Source organism: Cuculus canorus, chromosome 7 (assembly GCF_017976375.1).
Source record: "Cuculus canorus isolate bCucCan1 chromosome 7, bCucCan1.pri, whole genome shotgun sequence".
In the NCBI taxonomy this organism is placed as follows: Eukaryota; Metazoa; Chordata; class Aves; order Cuculiformes; family Cuculidae; genus Cuculus; species Cuculus canorus.
In genome coordinates, this window is record NC_071407.1 from 5,308,808 (window position 1) to 5,324,634 (window position 15,827).

Here is a 15,827-nt window from a genome sequence, read left to right on the forward strand (position 1 = left end):
GCAAGAATGCAGCTATCAAGAACATTTCACGCTCAGATCAACTCTGCATTTAAGTATCACTTGCTTTCAGCACCCACTGAATAAAAATAGAAAGGGACAACAGGGAAAGCTAAAAAGGCACACAACAATTTAATAATGTATTTTTAAGCTGCTGGCCTTCCCCTTTATTTCCTACACATTTTATGCCAATGCAAATTTCAGCATCAACTTCAATGAAGCCAGAATTTAATCCATGGAGTTCATTCAAGAATTTTAAAGGGGGAGGATAAAACACAAGCTCAATCGCCACAACTAAAGAAATAAAAAAAATTACAAAGAAGACTATTGTCTGCCTGAACCTTGGCATATATTTTTTTTCTCAGTTAACTCCCCTACCTTAAAAAGAGACATTTTTGCCAACTATCTTGTAAATGGCATTCCACGGTCACTTAACCTCTTTGCCAGAGACTTCACCTCTGTATAAAATGGGGAAACAGAAGCCTATTATCTCATGGAAATACCATGAGGATGCTTAAAAGCATGCTACTTAGTAGCATCTGTTCTGATATTAACTTATCTGCGTCCTCATAAATGTTTTTCCTCAATATTTTTAATTCTGCAACAAAATCAACACTAAAATTTTAAATGCAAACAATGAAGTCTTTTAATTGACCAAGACATACTCTAAACTGTTTGTAGGAGTCACGTCAAGAAACATAAATGATACAGGAAAAACATATTCTCTTAAGAGGTACCCTTTCCCTTTGAGACTTTGGAACAGGTCAGCATAAGTTTTTAGCACTGTCCAGTGCAGTACATAAACACCTTAAACATTTAAACCTCTTTTTCCCTCCTGTTCTGGATAGAATGGCTTTGGATATTGAGAGGAAACTCACAGATGCATCACTTGCTATAGAATCCATAACTCTATCTTCTGAAAAGAAAAAATGTCTTTTGAACACAGTTTAAGCTGCACAGATCTAAGGAAAATGGGAATGTGCATTGTTATTTCCATACACCAAACCAGTTAACACAGAAGTCAAAACTATGACTTTTGTAACAATAAACCTCGGTTGTTGAAGTGTCCATTACCTCCTGCAACTTACACAGATACGTAAGCATACGTGAAAAAAGAGCATTGCTGTGTGCATGCAAACAAAAGTAATTTTTCAAACTCTCATCAATTCCTTCATCCATCCAAAAGCATAAACAGACACTGGCATAGCAGTTTTAACATTGACAGCAGGCTGTCTACTTGTAGGACAGCAAAGTGAGAATCACCAGCAGAAGGCTGGGTCTCTGCCCAGGACAGGGAAGATTTCCTACAGAACTGAGCTTTGCATGCATTTACTGGAAAACAAACCCACCCTACAACATACTGGATGTAACAGATGATCCTCCCAGGCTCAAGTAATTGGCAGGAACAACAGAACTTTGACAACTCTGCTGCAGTGTTGACAAACTATTTTGATGTCTGGCCACAAACTTAAAGAAATCACTGCACTTCGTGACAGTACCTCTGCTGTAAGACAAATGCACTGCGGGCAACAAGACACAGTACTGGTTCTTCATGCTCTGGGACAGATTCTTGCTAGCTGGCTACTCAATATAACCCATCATTTCGACAAATCTCCCTGGTTATAGTTTTCTAAAGCACTTAATAAAGCTATTACAGCAATTTACATTTTTTTCTATCTTACTTTACTCACATAAAGCCATATAAAAAAAAATCTTAAAAAGAAACTGAAAGCACACCTTCCCCTCTCCCCATTTTATCTATTTGGCCTATTACCCTCTCAAAGAAGGAATTTAAATTGATTTAATCTCTTCTTAACTGACAGGTTTTGTTACACCTCGTAGAAATTTAGATAGACAGCTGACTGGTAGGTTCTAATTGAATACAAACAAATTTATACCCATCTGAACAGAATGCATTCAGAAGATCTGATGTTTATGTAAATGCCTACAACAATTCAGCAGTCAGCGCTGAACAGTACAGAGGATGAATCTTCTACAGGTGACTAATTCAGGGATTACTATGTTCATGGTGGTAACAATCACATCAATTAACATTTAACAAGCAGAGCTCTCGAAAACAAAAAGTATCAACAGATATTCAACTGCTGGCAGAAGAAAGCTACACGGAAAATGAAAAGTAAAATTACAGGCTATTTTGAATAGTTCTGTTAATCAGCTAAAGGTTTGGAAGCTGACTGTTCTGATCTCCTCCTTTGCTGATCTGTGAAACAGCCCTGCAAGAAGATCCCATGGAGACCAGCTTGGTGAGTCAAGATACCTTGAGAACTCTAACATCTAGTCACACAACAGTCTAACAGTTCACAAAATGAAAATCAGATCAGATAAAACTCTGGAAAACTCATGTCTTCATTCATAGCAACCCACATTCGGTGAGATTCTCCTTCAAGTATTCATATTTTCTCTCACAAGTAGGATTGCATGTGCTTAACACAGATCGTAAAGGTCATTGACAAAGCCTTTGAAAAAAGTGTCATGACCCCTCCTCCCCTCCTTTTTTCTGTAGGAGATACATTACTAAAAGCGTTAAATCTAAAACTTGATGCTGGTTGCTTATTTAAGTAGCCAAGGCTGCTGGTGGTGCACTGTCTTCACTGACAATGCATTAGTACCAGAAGATATCTACACAATCAGCACATATGACGCAGCTTCAAGTTCCCTTAACTTGAGCATGTTTTGCTTCCTTGTAACTGACCAAAGAACACAACAAATGCTTCCAGTAAAATGTTCTACCTTACTAATCTTGCAAAGCACCCCTAATTTAAAAATACTAGACTGAAATCATGCTACTTCCCCATTCCGCTCATCTGCAAATTCAAGAATCCCAATATTGGAAGTCAAATTTTATGCCTGAATTCCTGACCTAAGGGTTTTATGTCATATTAAAGCATTGCTCTGTCACTATTAAGAAACTGCAAACTTCTAAATCATATTGAAATGGAAACATAAGAAAATAGAGCATCAACTCATAGTTAATAACAGCTGAAAACAAGGCAGCTACACCATGTCATGCTCAGGTGTGTACAAAGTGAACTGGAAAGGAAGCTACTTACATGCTGATTCTTGCATCCTATTCTGTAAAGATTTAATTTTTATGTCCTGATGCCTGCCAGGTTTTTTCTGAGGTATTCCTCTCTATCTGATCGATTCTGTCATGATCTCGAGTCTAATGATTTCATGTCACCTAAACAGGAATAAACAGAGGTCCCCTACTAAAATTATTTTTATTTCCTAAACTCAAATATTTACAAGGGATCAGACAAGCCTGTATCGTCAAGGAAAGGAAGTTCCAGACAATGCTCACTTCCTGTGAGATATAGCTGCTTCTTAAGTTATCCTGGCATAAAGCACTGGCCTAACAAAAGCAATCACAATTTCCTTCTTTATTTGGACATGGTAACTACATAACTTGCCACAAAAGAATTTTTCTTCCATTAAGTAACAGTTCACATTTGTTCAGCATCTCACACAGAACTGCAATTATCACTTCCAAATGAAACTGCTGCCTTTTATACTCAGTTGTAAAGTAAATCAATACTTTTCCACATCTCCAATTATTACCAAAGCAGGAAAACATTTAGCACAGTCATACATTTGCAAATACAAAGTGTTAAAAGCTCAACTGATACAATACTTGAGTTTCCGAAGACCACATCCCATGGAGAGCTGATAGGCTGTTCTTCTCCTTTTGCTCCACCTTCTTTATCAACACCTTGTATCCCAATGCCCGCTACAGTGGTCACCATCTCTAATTCCAGGTCAATCTACAAGGAGCGAAACCATACACACTGAAATGTACATTAACTATACTGAAACTACAGATAATTTGAGCTAGATGTCAAAAACAGAGAGTTCTTGCTGACAAATGAAAACCAAATCCTAGCAAATTTCAGGTATTTCTTTAGGTAGGAAAATAATTAATTTTACCACAATGCTTGCTGATGGCAGAGGTGGGGAAAAAGGGGTAAGCAGCGGGTAGCAGGAAAACCACTTGCCTAGAATTCTCTTTCGCACACAACAAAAAATAATACTGCCAAGTTTTGCTCAGAAGCTGTAGTAGAAAGCATTAAAATTTTCTAGAAAAATACTGACACAATGGATGTGGATGTTTTACTTTAAACTTCTATCAGAATACAATATAAATATTCAGATACTGTAACAGTACCTCCCATCTCTACACAAAATAACCTGTACAAAGCAAATTATTTTTGCAGATTATTTCATGCTCTAGAGAGAAAAAAAAAAAGTTTGGTATTTTTTTATTTCATTTCTGCAACCCAAATACCTTTATTTTTTTTCTCCTTTACCTTATTCCTCTGATGAATATACAATGATAACCATGTAAAAAGTGAGTCTCCTATACACAGAACCTTCTAACTTTTGTAGCAGTAAATGAACTCTTTTGCAAGGCCCACGGCCTACACAAACATTTGAAATCATGACATGTAGCTGTTGTATTACTTTAATTCTTGGATACCTGCATGGCACATTTAGATGAAAGGGAACAGTTAATCATTGTGCAAAATGCTGAAGGAGAACAATCCAGACATTCAGAGGTTTCAGTGCTGCCTCTTCTACCTGCAACACCTAATTTCTTGCAGTTACCAGGCTACAGTGGTGAATATTAGGAAGATAAACTTCTCAGTTTTTAGTAACAAATTTTCTTTACCAACAGGGAGCCTTGCTCCTTTCCAGAATAAAGCCTCATAGCCAACTACAACGGAAAGCGAAGGGAGTCTGTGGACTGGTGCTTCAAAGTGAAGCACAGAACAAACGTAGAGAACAAAGGCATCCCAAACTGAGTAAGGATGTACCTCCTCTGATCACAAATCAGACATTAGTGAGGAACTCAGTGCAAGATCTTCTGAGATCTGATACTACTGGAAGTGAAACAAAACTATTTTTTGTTTCTAGTATTAAGAATAAACATTTCTCATAATAGGAAAGTTAAGAGTCACTAGAAAAAACAAACCAACTTTCTGCTAGAATGGGTAGCACATCTCACGTTCATCTGAAAGGAAGCACAGAAGTATATGTAGCCCTTTGAAAACAAACCATTTTTTTCATAAGATATTGGGCGAAATTTCCTTCCTGATGTTGAAGGTATTTGGAAAGTAATTAATTTGGTGTAAATTTTCACCTGTGTAAGTAGAATAACATATAAGAGATTAAATTTTGAATTTCCTCATGGAAAATTTACCTTTCTAATTAGGTGATTTTCTGTATCAGATACATAAATAACATTATTTTTTATAGCAACCCCTTGCGGTGAGTTGAAAGCTGCCTCTGAAAATCTTCCATCTCTCCTCCCACTGTTTGGACCTAAAAATGAAACAAAGCAAACTCAGAAGTAATTTTAGGCGAAAAAAAAAAAGTTTAAAATAAAGTCCATACATTTAAACCTGTAAGAGAATCACATATTCTAACAGATGCTTTCACAGCATGTTGTACAGTTCACATTATTAATATTTTGTGTAGTCTCATTTCAGCCACTGTGCTATGTAATTACAACAGTCTGGTGCTATTAAGTGTTGAACTCATTCTCCACAAGTTTTCTGCTCATCTTCCAATGAGAAGTCTTAATAGAGGTCTAAATTGTTTCTGTTCCCTTGCACTGAAGTACAACAGCAACAATGGATGAGAGAAATAAGAAACTCTCTTTTTTTTTTTTTATTCCCAACCACATCAAAGAAAGCCACGAGGAAAAAATTTCATTTCCAAAACTCAACTCCATTTCAATGATTTAGGTTTTGCTGTAATCACAAATGAAACTAATATTTGATTACCAGCATGGATCTAATTATGCAAGTGAGAATGACAGAGTAACAGTCCTCTGCACAGAACAATCAAGAATCAGAAAGGAATACGACCTGAATATAACAGTATAAAGGTAAGCACTGTATTTCAGAGGGAGTAACTTTTAAAGTGCGTTAGCAGTATGTGTCAGCAGAAGACATTTAGATATAAGTTTTGTGTGCATCATGATTTATGATGCAAATATAGAAATTTCAACCTTTGTGCATGCCCACATTTATTACTGTATTGTGAACTTCATTCCATTATTTTCTGCCCACTGAATCGTTTTAACTGAGTCACCAAAATACACAAACTTTTTTACAACCTGCTGTAAGAAGACAATTTAGACCTTAACAGAGATGAGGCACCAAGGTACTGGTGTGTCAGATTCCAGTAGTCCCCCTTGTAAGCAGCAGGGTGTACATCCCCAGGGCAGGGAACAGCACAAAGTGCCACAGGAAGGAGGGGCACCAGTTCAGAGGTGAGGACACCTCCCTCTGAATTGCTGTTTAATGACTATCCCAGAGCAGCAAAGGGCATCTTGTCAGCAAGCAAGGCAACTTCACTTCCAGGTGCCTACATACTGCTGCAATGCCACTGTCCTTAATAATTCTCCCCTTCTCTAGAAACCAGAAAGGGATCCTATACAGGAATACTCTTCATTAAAATAAAAACAACCAACAGCAAGCAAACAAAAAACACACCCCAAAACTTTCCCCACACAATACTACCACCACAATTCAACATTCATTTCTTCTGCTGGAAAAGGAGGCACAATTACCTCTCTCCTTTGCCTACCTTGCTGCTGGATGTGGATGTTACGTCACTTGAATCTAAACCCATTTGCAACTCTTTCCGAAGAATACAAAATGTATTTTTTACAGTTCATATGTGACACGACGTGAAAATATAAACTTTAGTCAACAGAACAAAGGAAAAAAAGCCAGATTTCTCAGGAGAAAAACCCAGACATCTCAAATAACTGCACTGACAAAGCCTCCCATTCGTGGTACTGTACTATAACCTCCTACATCCAGTAAAAGTCATTTTAGATGATATTTAGAAATAAAAATTCAGGCAACGCTTACAAACTGCTACGTCCTTTAAGAAAAGGATCAGCCTAGTAGGCCTAGTGAACATCCTCTACTCCTAAACTACAAATGCTATAATAAACTTGTACACCCTTACCTCCAATAGTGTGTAGAATTTGTCCATTTCTTCGAGTAACCAGAATTCTGTGATGTCCAGTGTCTGCTATTACTAGCCTTTCTCCTGAATCATCTACAGTCACCTTGCCAGGAAACAGCAGAGGAGAAGGTGGGAGAGAGTCTCTGTATAGCTTTATTCCAATTTTGTGATCTTTGATTTGTCCTCTCTCCTTGTAGAACTTCAGTGCTATAGAAGTAAACAAAAACAACTTCTCTCTGTGTCCCTCTCCAACAAGTGAGAACAGCATGTTTCCACGAGGCCCAAGAATGACCAGCGTTGGCCAGCAGGACACTTCAAGTTCATGCCACAATGTGGCATCTGCATCATTTACTACAGGGTGGACAATATTATATCTCAGAATGGCACTTTTGATGTTGTCCAGAACCTTTTCGTTTGGGAATTTCGCTGAATGGACACCAACAATAACAAGACCATCTAAAAGGAAAAAAATAAAAGTCATGGATTGAAACATATTTGTATTTGAATAAAAAAAAAAAAAAAAAGTAAAAATTAAGCATAGTTATGTCATAATGTGACTGACTGCTTTCCAGAATAAAAGAGGATTGGAACAAACAAAAAGCAATTACATCTCAGTAGGAATATAGATAACTATGTATTCAAAATACCGAAACTCAGAAATAACATTTCAGTAAAGTTACTGCACTTCAGGACAATTACTTCCCAGCTGGTTGGCATTCAGTATGTCATAAATTGTTCTTGGCTCCCGAACCAACATATACTAAGGTAGAAAATATATTCAAAATTATTACAGGTAAGGTGTAGCACTGCAGCTGGTATCTGGGTTTTTTCTCAGCTGTTTATGACACCTCTTTGATTCCTATATGCATTTATAGGGATTTAGAAAATGACTTATTTCCCACAGTTAACTGGGAATCACAAATGTAACACTGACCTCTGGAACTTCAGAGTTACCTTGGCATATCTATCTCCACATAAACAGTAAAAAGAAAGAATGTATAGGCTTCAGAAATCACTATTCTGCATTTCAAATACAAATGGCAGCACATATGTATATTGACAACTACGAAAAAATGACAAAAAGCACTTGTTACAAACCAGGCAGGCTTGAACTCTTTTCCTTCAAAAAGAAAAGGTGTGGGGAAAAGATTATAATTGATATAATTGATTTTTACTCCTCCCCTTAAAATGTTTAACTTAATTTCTGTAGCTGTTAATGAAGACAATGAAGAGTTTAGATTTTCACACAGCAGGGATAACTGCTTGAAATTCTAGTATGAAAGTGTTGCATAAGCATAAAGTAATACAATTCTGCTTCTATTTACTGCATACATAATGCCAACCCCAAAATCAATCAAAAGCACATAATTATGAGCTTCCTTGAACTGTTTGCTTATTTTCTTAGTTTTAAGAAGTTCAAACACAGAAATAAAAATCTATAGCTCAGACTTCAGCTGCTTTTCCTTTGTGATAAGTAAATCCACTTCCACTCCATGTAGGCAATTATGTAAGCAGCCCCAGATTTTCCACTCCCTCTTCCTACTCGATGAAAAAAGAATGAAGAGCCTTTTTTCAAGTGAAGCCACTCTTTAGTACTTCCTAGGAGCAAAAAAAGAGGGACAGGAAAAAAAATAAAGTCTATATCCTTTTACAGAGCTTTAAATTATGTTTTACATCACCTCCACCAAAAGATGTAAACTGTGCACATGACATTGATATTGTGCATTGTCTCACCTTGTACTAAAAGAATACTATTAGTCATAAAAGTACAATCTTGTTATAGACAAAATAACTTGTCAATTCTAACTGAAGTAAGGAAGATAACAGTGGTAACTACGCATTGTGGAAAGCTGCAATACAGTAATTTTAAACCAGAAATGTTAATCTAAAGGAAATTTTTATAGACATTAACCTTACTAATTAGCAAAAAAAGACTCATGTTCCTGGATAATGCAAGCACTTTGTAACCACAAATAACAATTGGGATCTTTCTACTTCTCTGTCCAAGTAAAAGTTTTACATTTTCAAGAGATCTTTTGCATTATTTTGAGGAGTGAAATTGAATGGAAAAGGAAAACATCCTTACAGCTGACACACAATTTGAGTTATTTTACCGCTGTATTAGAAATCATTTTGACAAAGAAAAACATGGTTTTTTTCCCAGTCAAGTCTATACAAATATTGAGCACTTTTATCAGTAGCGTTTCAATAGCTGTGGTGTCTCCTTCCTTCCCACAGTTGCCAATGTGCATATGTGGATTTCTTATAGCACCACAGTTTTCCAGTAATACAGCTAACACCAAAAAGCAAAGGTGACCTGGAGTCTGTACAGGGTGGCGTGGAGGAACAACAGCCATTATCCAATCTCACCCACTTCCAGTCATGCTTATACTCTGAAATAAAACCATAGATCACTGAAGAACTTTGTAAAGTTCTTGAATCAGACTAATTTGTGCTCATACAAATATTCACTGCAATTGAAAGTGTTGTATTGTGCTGCTATAGACAAAATAGGTTTGACTGAACAGCTAATACACTTAGATAAGCAGGATACAACTTAGTTATAAAGGATAAAGGCAGATGCGCAATGTGAGCAGCTAAGTAAGCAAGTTCTGGTTTTGCTACTTACTCTAAAATTGTTATGCTTTATCCTAAACAACTTCCAATGAAAACAGCTCTCCTGAAAGAACACTCATCTAGAAAAGACATTTTTTAAATGAATGTTTTCTCAGCAAATTTTTAAGAAAACTTGAGAGTACGAACTGTTTCAGTTACTTGTAGTGGTAGAGACTTGATTTTTAGAAGGTGTCTTTTTTCTCATTCAAAAATAACCATTTGTTACAAGAGGAAAACACTTCCTCAGCTTAACACAAATCTAATCAGAACATAACTAAAATGCTTTCAGTCACCTTGCTAACAAATTTATTTCTCATGTTCCAAACTGTGTGTCAAATATTTCAACTGTGATAGGATCATCATCAGCACTTATATTTGTCCTTCAAAAATTTCATTAAGGCTGGAATGACAATTCTATACTGAGCACCTGAACACCACAAATAAGTTACAACATCCTCTCATGAAGAAAACCCTTGTGGAAGCTGGCAGATGCTATGCTGTGATACAGGGCTATGCACACCATTTAGAACACTTCATTCGCAGGATTATAACAGAACACAATGCTGGACTCATGCCAAGCTATTTCTGAATATTAAAAAGTACTCCCTCTTACAGAAGTCATTTCTGGACTGCTGATAACATGAACTGAATATGCACTGGAGTTTAAAATAACTTTCTGAATGCCACTTGAAACACAGAAATAGCACCACTGAAGATAGCAGCGAGAACATATCAGATAAAGATGCTAAGCAGCATTCAATCCTATGGAAAGCAGTCTTAATTTTGAAACAGATCTCCTGAAGTTCCAGACAATAGAACTACGTGCATATGTACAATGATATGTATAATATAATATGTATAATAATATGTATAATGGTTCAGGATCACCCTAAAACTACAGCTTCTTGTGTTCAGGCTTTTCATGTCTGATGATCACACTGCTGGAGTTCAACATGCTCCATCTAAGAGGGCATTTGAACCACATAAAAAAGTAAGAACATAAAAAAATGTATGTATACAATGTACAATCAAAAAAAAAGACATTGTATCAATATTGAAGTTGTTCTTAGTAATGCAGAAAAATACACGTCCTTCAAATATTCAACAACAGATTAAAGACTCAAATAAAACATGAGACAGATGCCTTGTCAGAGTAAGATGCTTGTTTCAGCAAGCACTCTCTGTAGCATAGTAAATACATACCTGAAACGTGTAAATAAATGCTATGTTTACAAATATAAAGTTTAGTAAAGCTGCAGTTTCACTATATATTCAATCTGAGTCGCTGCTGCCAAAAGAAATCATGTTGATCATCTTTTCCAACAAAATAAATATTGTTGCAATCATGAGGTGACAAATTTCAGAACTAACACTGAAGGGACTTCCATAAACTAAAGAAGAGAACAAATCAAAATAGAATGAAACTCCAGAATAAGGCTGAATACCAAGATACCTGCATTAATATACCTGGATATTCTTAAAGCGTTTCTGATATGTCTGACATCCTTTCTACTTTACTTTTATTCTTCTAACTTCCATATTTCTCAAGTCAACAATTACCCCCTCCTCCTTCTCCTAGGGATTAGTAAAGCATGTTTGCCTGTGGTGAAGAAGATGCACATTGATATAAAACCACCTGCTGAAGTAGGTTTCTATGGCTTAAAAAACATAACCTCTACTGCCTTGATATATTAATACATATTACTGTAATGCTAAAATTTACACAGCAAAGAAAGATCCTTAAAAGGCTGACAACCAAACCAAGAAAAAAACCAGAAAACAATCCAAAGCGAGTTCTACAGTGAAAAAAACCAATGTATCTTTCTTCTTGTTTGAACCATCAAGCACCTTAATCTCTTCCTGAATCCAACTGTTATTATCTGTTTCCAAACCGATTAAATTTAAGATTAATGTTACACACACCTGCTCTTCTTTCCTTTAACCCCCACTCCTTTTTAAATCCACTTTCAAATATCTCTTTTCTCACTCTGGTTCCTGTATGAACAGGATAGCTCAAAATCCAAAAAGAATGTACTAGAATAGCTCAAACGCAAAAAGAAATAATGACCTATCAGCAAAGTTCTTTCCTCATGCAAGGACTCCTATGACAGGAAGTTAAATACAACTTCAGTTTCAAGTGCTGAAGCCTCTTCTACATCAGTAGAGAGAAGTTCAAATACTTTAAACAGAAAGCTTGTGGGGAGAGGTTGTTAGAAATGTATCTTGTTATCAATTCTTTTAACAGCTTGGTCTTAAAAAACAGATTCAGCATATGGTATCTATATTAACACAGTAACACTATACTACAAAATGTTCATCATTTAAAGAAATTATTATTCATTATAAATTCAATGTAATCTTCTGAAATCTTGATCTATACCTTCTTCCCAGCATGGCCAATATCCTCAGCAGTCCACTCACCATCTGCAAATAATCTGCCACTTAAAACTGCCTCCCTCCCCAAAAAATACCATGTTCCTCATATCTGAAACATTAGAACAGACCTCAAATCTCTCCAAAGCAAACAGCTAAACTTTCCAAGGTAGAAAAATTAGTTTATTTGTTTACACAAACTAAAAATTAGTTTATTTTAGTAAAGTGGTACGTAAATCTAGACTATATAAGTAAACTACTTAAAGAACTTGACGTTTCAAACACACCATCATTTCTTTTTCCAGTGAAAGCACGTAACACTTGAAAATAAATGCTACCAAGAATAAAAATAATCGGAAATGCCCGACTTCAACTTTGTAAGATAATGTTATTTGCTAAATATACATTTTATATTTAATACAATAATTTTAGGTCTGGGAAGTAACACTGTTCTTCACCTCACTGTTCAGGCTATTAAAACATCCAAGACAAGTGAGTGGCTGACACATCCTGTGTAAGACCACAGCTTATCTCTGACAAGTCATCACGCTGACAAGAGACTGCATTCTAAAGAGCAATTACCCTGCATTTTTATTCACTTGGAGACAGAGTCTTCACCTCGGATGTGACTTTCAAGAGCTGAACTCCCTCTCCAGAATACAGCACTACTGATGGTATGTAACGTGATGCCAATACAAAAAAAATTCTAAACCAAGTTTACCTATTCTGTTATTTCAGTTAGAATGGAAAAACCAAGTAATCCTAACTGTATCCATTCTACCGCTTTTACTTTACTCTTCTCAGAGTTGGTTCCCAAGTCAAGCACAGAGGGAGACAAACTTACATTAACTTTGAGCCCGCATCTCACATCCTTTAACTTTTTGCAAATAGCCTTATTTATGAGGATATCAGATTTAGGCTTTAAGCACATATCCTGTTTCTTTAATTACACAGACAAAATAGATACCTTATTTAACCCCATTTAAAAGTGTGATGGGAGTATACACAGTCACCTTTTTTAGGCTACTTAAAAGATTAGAAGACATTTTTAGGCACCGCTGAAATTTTGCCAGCTGTTTAGTAACCAGCAACAAAGTGACTCAGCTACTCTGCCTGCAACACTGCCAGGAAATTCTATTCCTGGCCATCCAAAGCACTTTTACCTTTATCAGAGTACTGGTGCTCCAGTGCGTGGAGATCAGGCAGCAGGTGCAAGCAATTGATGCAGCAGTAAGTAAAGAAATCCAACACCACAACTTTTCCACAAAGGTCTTTGTGAAGAGAAATAGGACCTTCAGTGTTTAACCACTGCAGATCTGGAATACAGAGAGCAGAGACACTCAGTTAGGGGAAGAGTAGGGAAAGGAAGACACTTATACCTAATTTGGACAATACCAGACTTTCTTAAATGAAAGAACATGCAAGCCTCAGAACAATTTTTATTCATTTTAAAACATGATCTACATTATTCAAGCACTAACAATGTCATATAGGTAACAATGCATTATTTAAAACTCACATAAATGCTAAAAAACTAAAAAACCTGTTAAATTCCTAATGATTTTTCAAATACGTTTGGAAAGAATTAGTTTCTGAGATGACTGAAGTACTTTTCTGTTTATAGTTTTGATCTTGATTTTCAAAGTTTGAAATGACATTTATAAATTAATCCTGTTACAAGAGAAGAAATGCAACCTTATCAGATATACCCGGTAGTACTCCTGGTCATTTATTTTAACCGCTTGGTATGAGACATGAAAGCATTCTTTTGTCACTGGTACCCGATATTCCTCTGATCCCATTAGAAATGGGTATCAAGATAAGAAATCAGTATCCTAGAATATTATCTGCTGTTATCATCACTTGACATTTCTGAAAATAACAGGAAAAGACAGATGCGATACAATGCAAAGCTGAACTAAATTTCTGGAGGCCTATTTTTCAAACATGTATGCTGATTAATCTAAAAATCTGCAGAACTTCCACTCTCTGGCAGTTCCGGCAAACCAAATTCTCACTGCCCTCAGAGAAGTTACTGCTGCTGAAGTCAGCAAGCAGCTTGTTTTCTGTTTGACGAACAGGAGGATCGATCTCTACCACCATATATTTATAAACATAAATATAATGGATGCACATGCATTCAGATTTGGTGAAAATAATGAGAATAATTTATCAAGTGTATGCATTATTTTCACAGTAAAAGAGATTTACCACTACAGAAAAGAGCAAGTTATTTATATTACAGCATTGCCCTGCTTTCACTACAATTAAAATACCTTTCCTAAAAAAATACAGGAAATAAAAAATGTTGGCTAATTCTTTGAGCTCTTTTTTTTGAGGAGAAAATAAGCTTTGACAGAACACAGGAAGTGAAACACTAATAATGGCAAAAGTGAAAATTCAGCTCAGGAGTTCAGATCTAGACAGGAAGAGTACACTGGTTAAAAGTCAGAACTTATTCCCATGAGATAGAAGTGATTTTAACCCTAAAGTTTTCCTCACGAGGTCTCTGCCTCGCAGACAGGTGCAAGCTCCCACAGCTGCAGAGCCTCTGACCAGAGGCTTCACTGAGCAGAGCTTGCAAGATCCTGCAAGACTCACCTTCAGTTCCACACTTAGAACAAGAGAAGATACAGAAATGTGTGAATGGGAAACATGCATGACAATGAAGGATGAGGACGACATCTCCAGCACAGTTTGTATTATCAAGGGGCAGGAAAATTGACAAGCGCAGCTTCCTGAAAGCACTAGGAGTGAAATACAAGGACAAAGAACCACTCTATAAATGCTCCCCCTGCGTCTGGTTGTAATCCCCATTTTTCAAACCCTCTCTTCTAAGTTTCCTACCTTCATCAACTTACTTTTTAAAAAATAAAGCCTTTCTTTCCCTTTTCTACAGGACATCGATATCTCTCTCCTCTGGTCATCGTGAGAGCCTGACCAATCCTCACAGCTTCTTTCTGAGCTCCCTTGGTTTCACTGTAGCTGCTTAGGATGTTTCCTAGCTGTCTCCCCATGAGTGAGAGTTGGGGTTGTTCAGCCTAGAGAAGAGAAGGCTCTTAGAGAGCCCCTAAGAAAGGGAGACCTTACAGCAGCCTTCCAGTACTGAAGGGGGCTCCAGGAAAGCTAGAGAGGGCCTCTTGATCAGAGAGCGCAGGGACAGGACGAGGGAGAATGGTTTTAAGATGAAAGAGGGGAGGTTTAGACGAAATATTAAGAAGAAATGTTTTCCTGCGAGGGTGGTGATGTACTCGCACAGAGCAGTCGTGGCTGCCCCATCCCTGGAGGTGTTCAAGGCCAGGCTGGATGGCAGCAGCCTGGTCCGGTGAGAGGTGTCCCTGCCCACAGCAGCGGGGTTGGAACGGGATGGGCTTAATAGTCCCTTCCAACCCAACTCATTCCACATCTCCATATTTCCTGTCATGGGAAGCGGCTCCCGGGGCCGGCAGCGGGTCCTGCGGGAGCCCACCCTGCGGCTCGGCCCCGCCCCGGGAGGGGAGGCGAGGCCAGGCCCCGCCACCACCCACTCACCCACCTGCGCCGAGCTCGGGCACCGACAGGTCCCGCTCGCGGCTGTCCAGCTTCTTCAAGTACTGGTAGACCAAGTTTTCCTTCTCCTGGGCAGTGTCGGCGTCGAGCAGGGCGTACTCGAGCTGGGTCTGGGCGGGCAGGAGCCCCGCCAGGCCCCCCGCCGCCATGGCACCTCCCGCGCGCGCCGCCGCCGCTCGCCACCCCGCGCTTTCGCCGCCGCAGATTCGGCACCGCCCGTGCGGGGAGGAAAACCAGTTAAAAATAAAGGCTCGAAACCAAGCTAAGCATAAATAGGCAATAAATATTCT

General features: G+C 37.7%; 1 protein-coding gene across 1 annotated transcript in view; it reads right to left on the reverse strand.

Annotated features, from left to right (window-relative positions):
- NHLRC2 (NHL repeat containing 2) overlaps positions 1-15,802 on the reverse strand; it is a 31,272-nt gene extending 15,470 nt beyond the window's left edge. The window contains exons 1-5 of the mRNA XM_054071724.1: positions 15,524-15,802; positions 13,152-13,304; positions 7,000-7,455; positions 5,216-5,337; positions 3,650-3,779 (exon numbers count right to left, since the gene is read on the reverse strand). Of these exons, the coding sequence (XP_053927699.1) occupies positions 3,650-3,779; positions 5,216-5,337; positions 7,000-7,455; positions 13,152-13,304; positions 15,524-15,686 (1,024 nt within the window). The 5' untranslated portion in view covers positions 15,687-15,802. The remainder of the gene's footprint in view (positions 1-3,649; positions 3,780-5,215; positions 5,338-6,999; positions 7,456-13,151; positions 13,305-15,523) is intronic.
- Between the last annotated feature and the right edge of the window lie 25 nt (positions 15,803-15,827).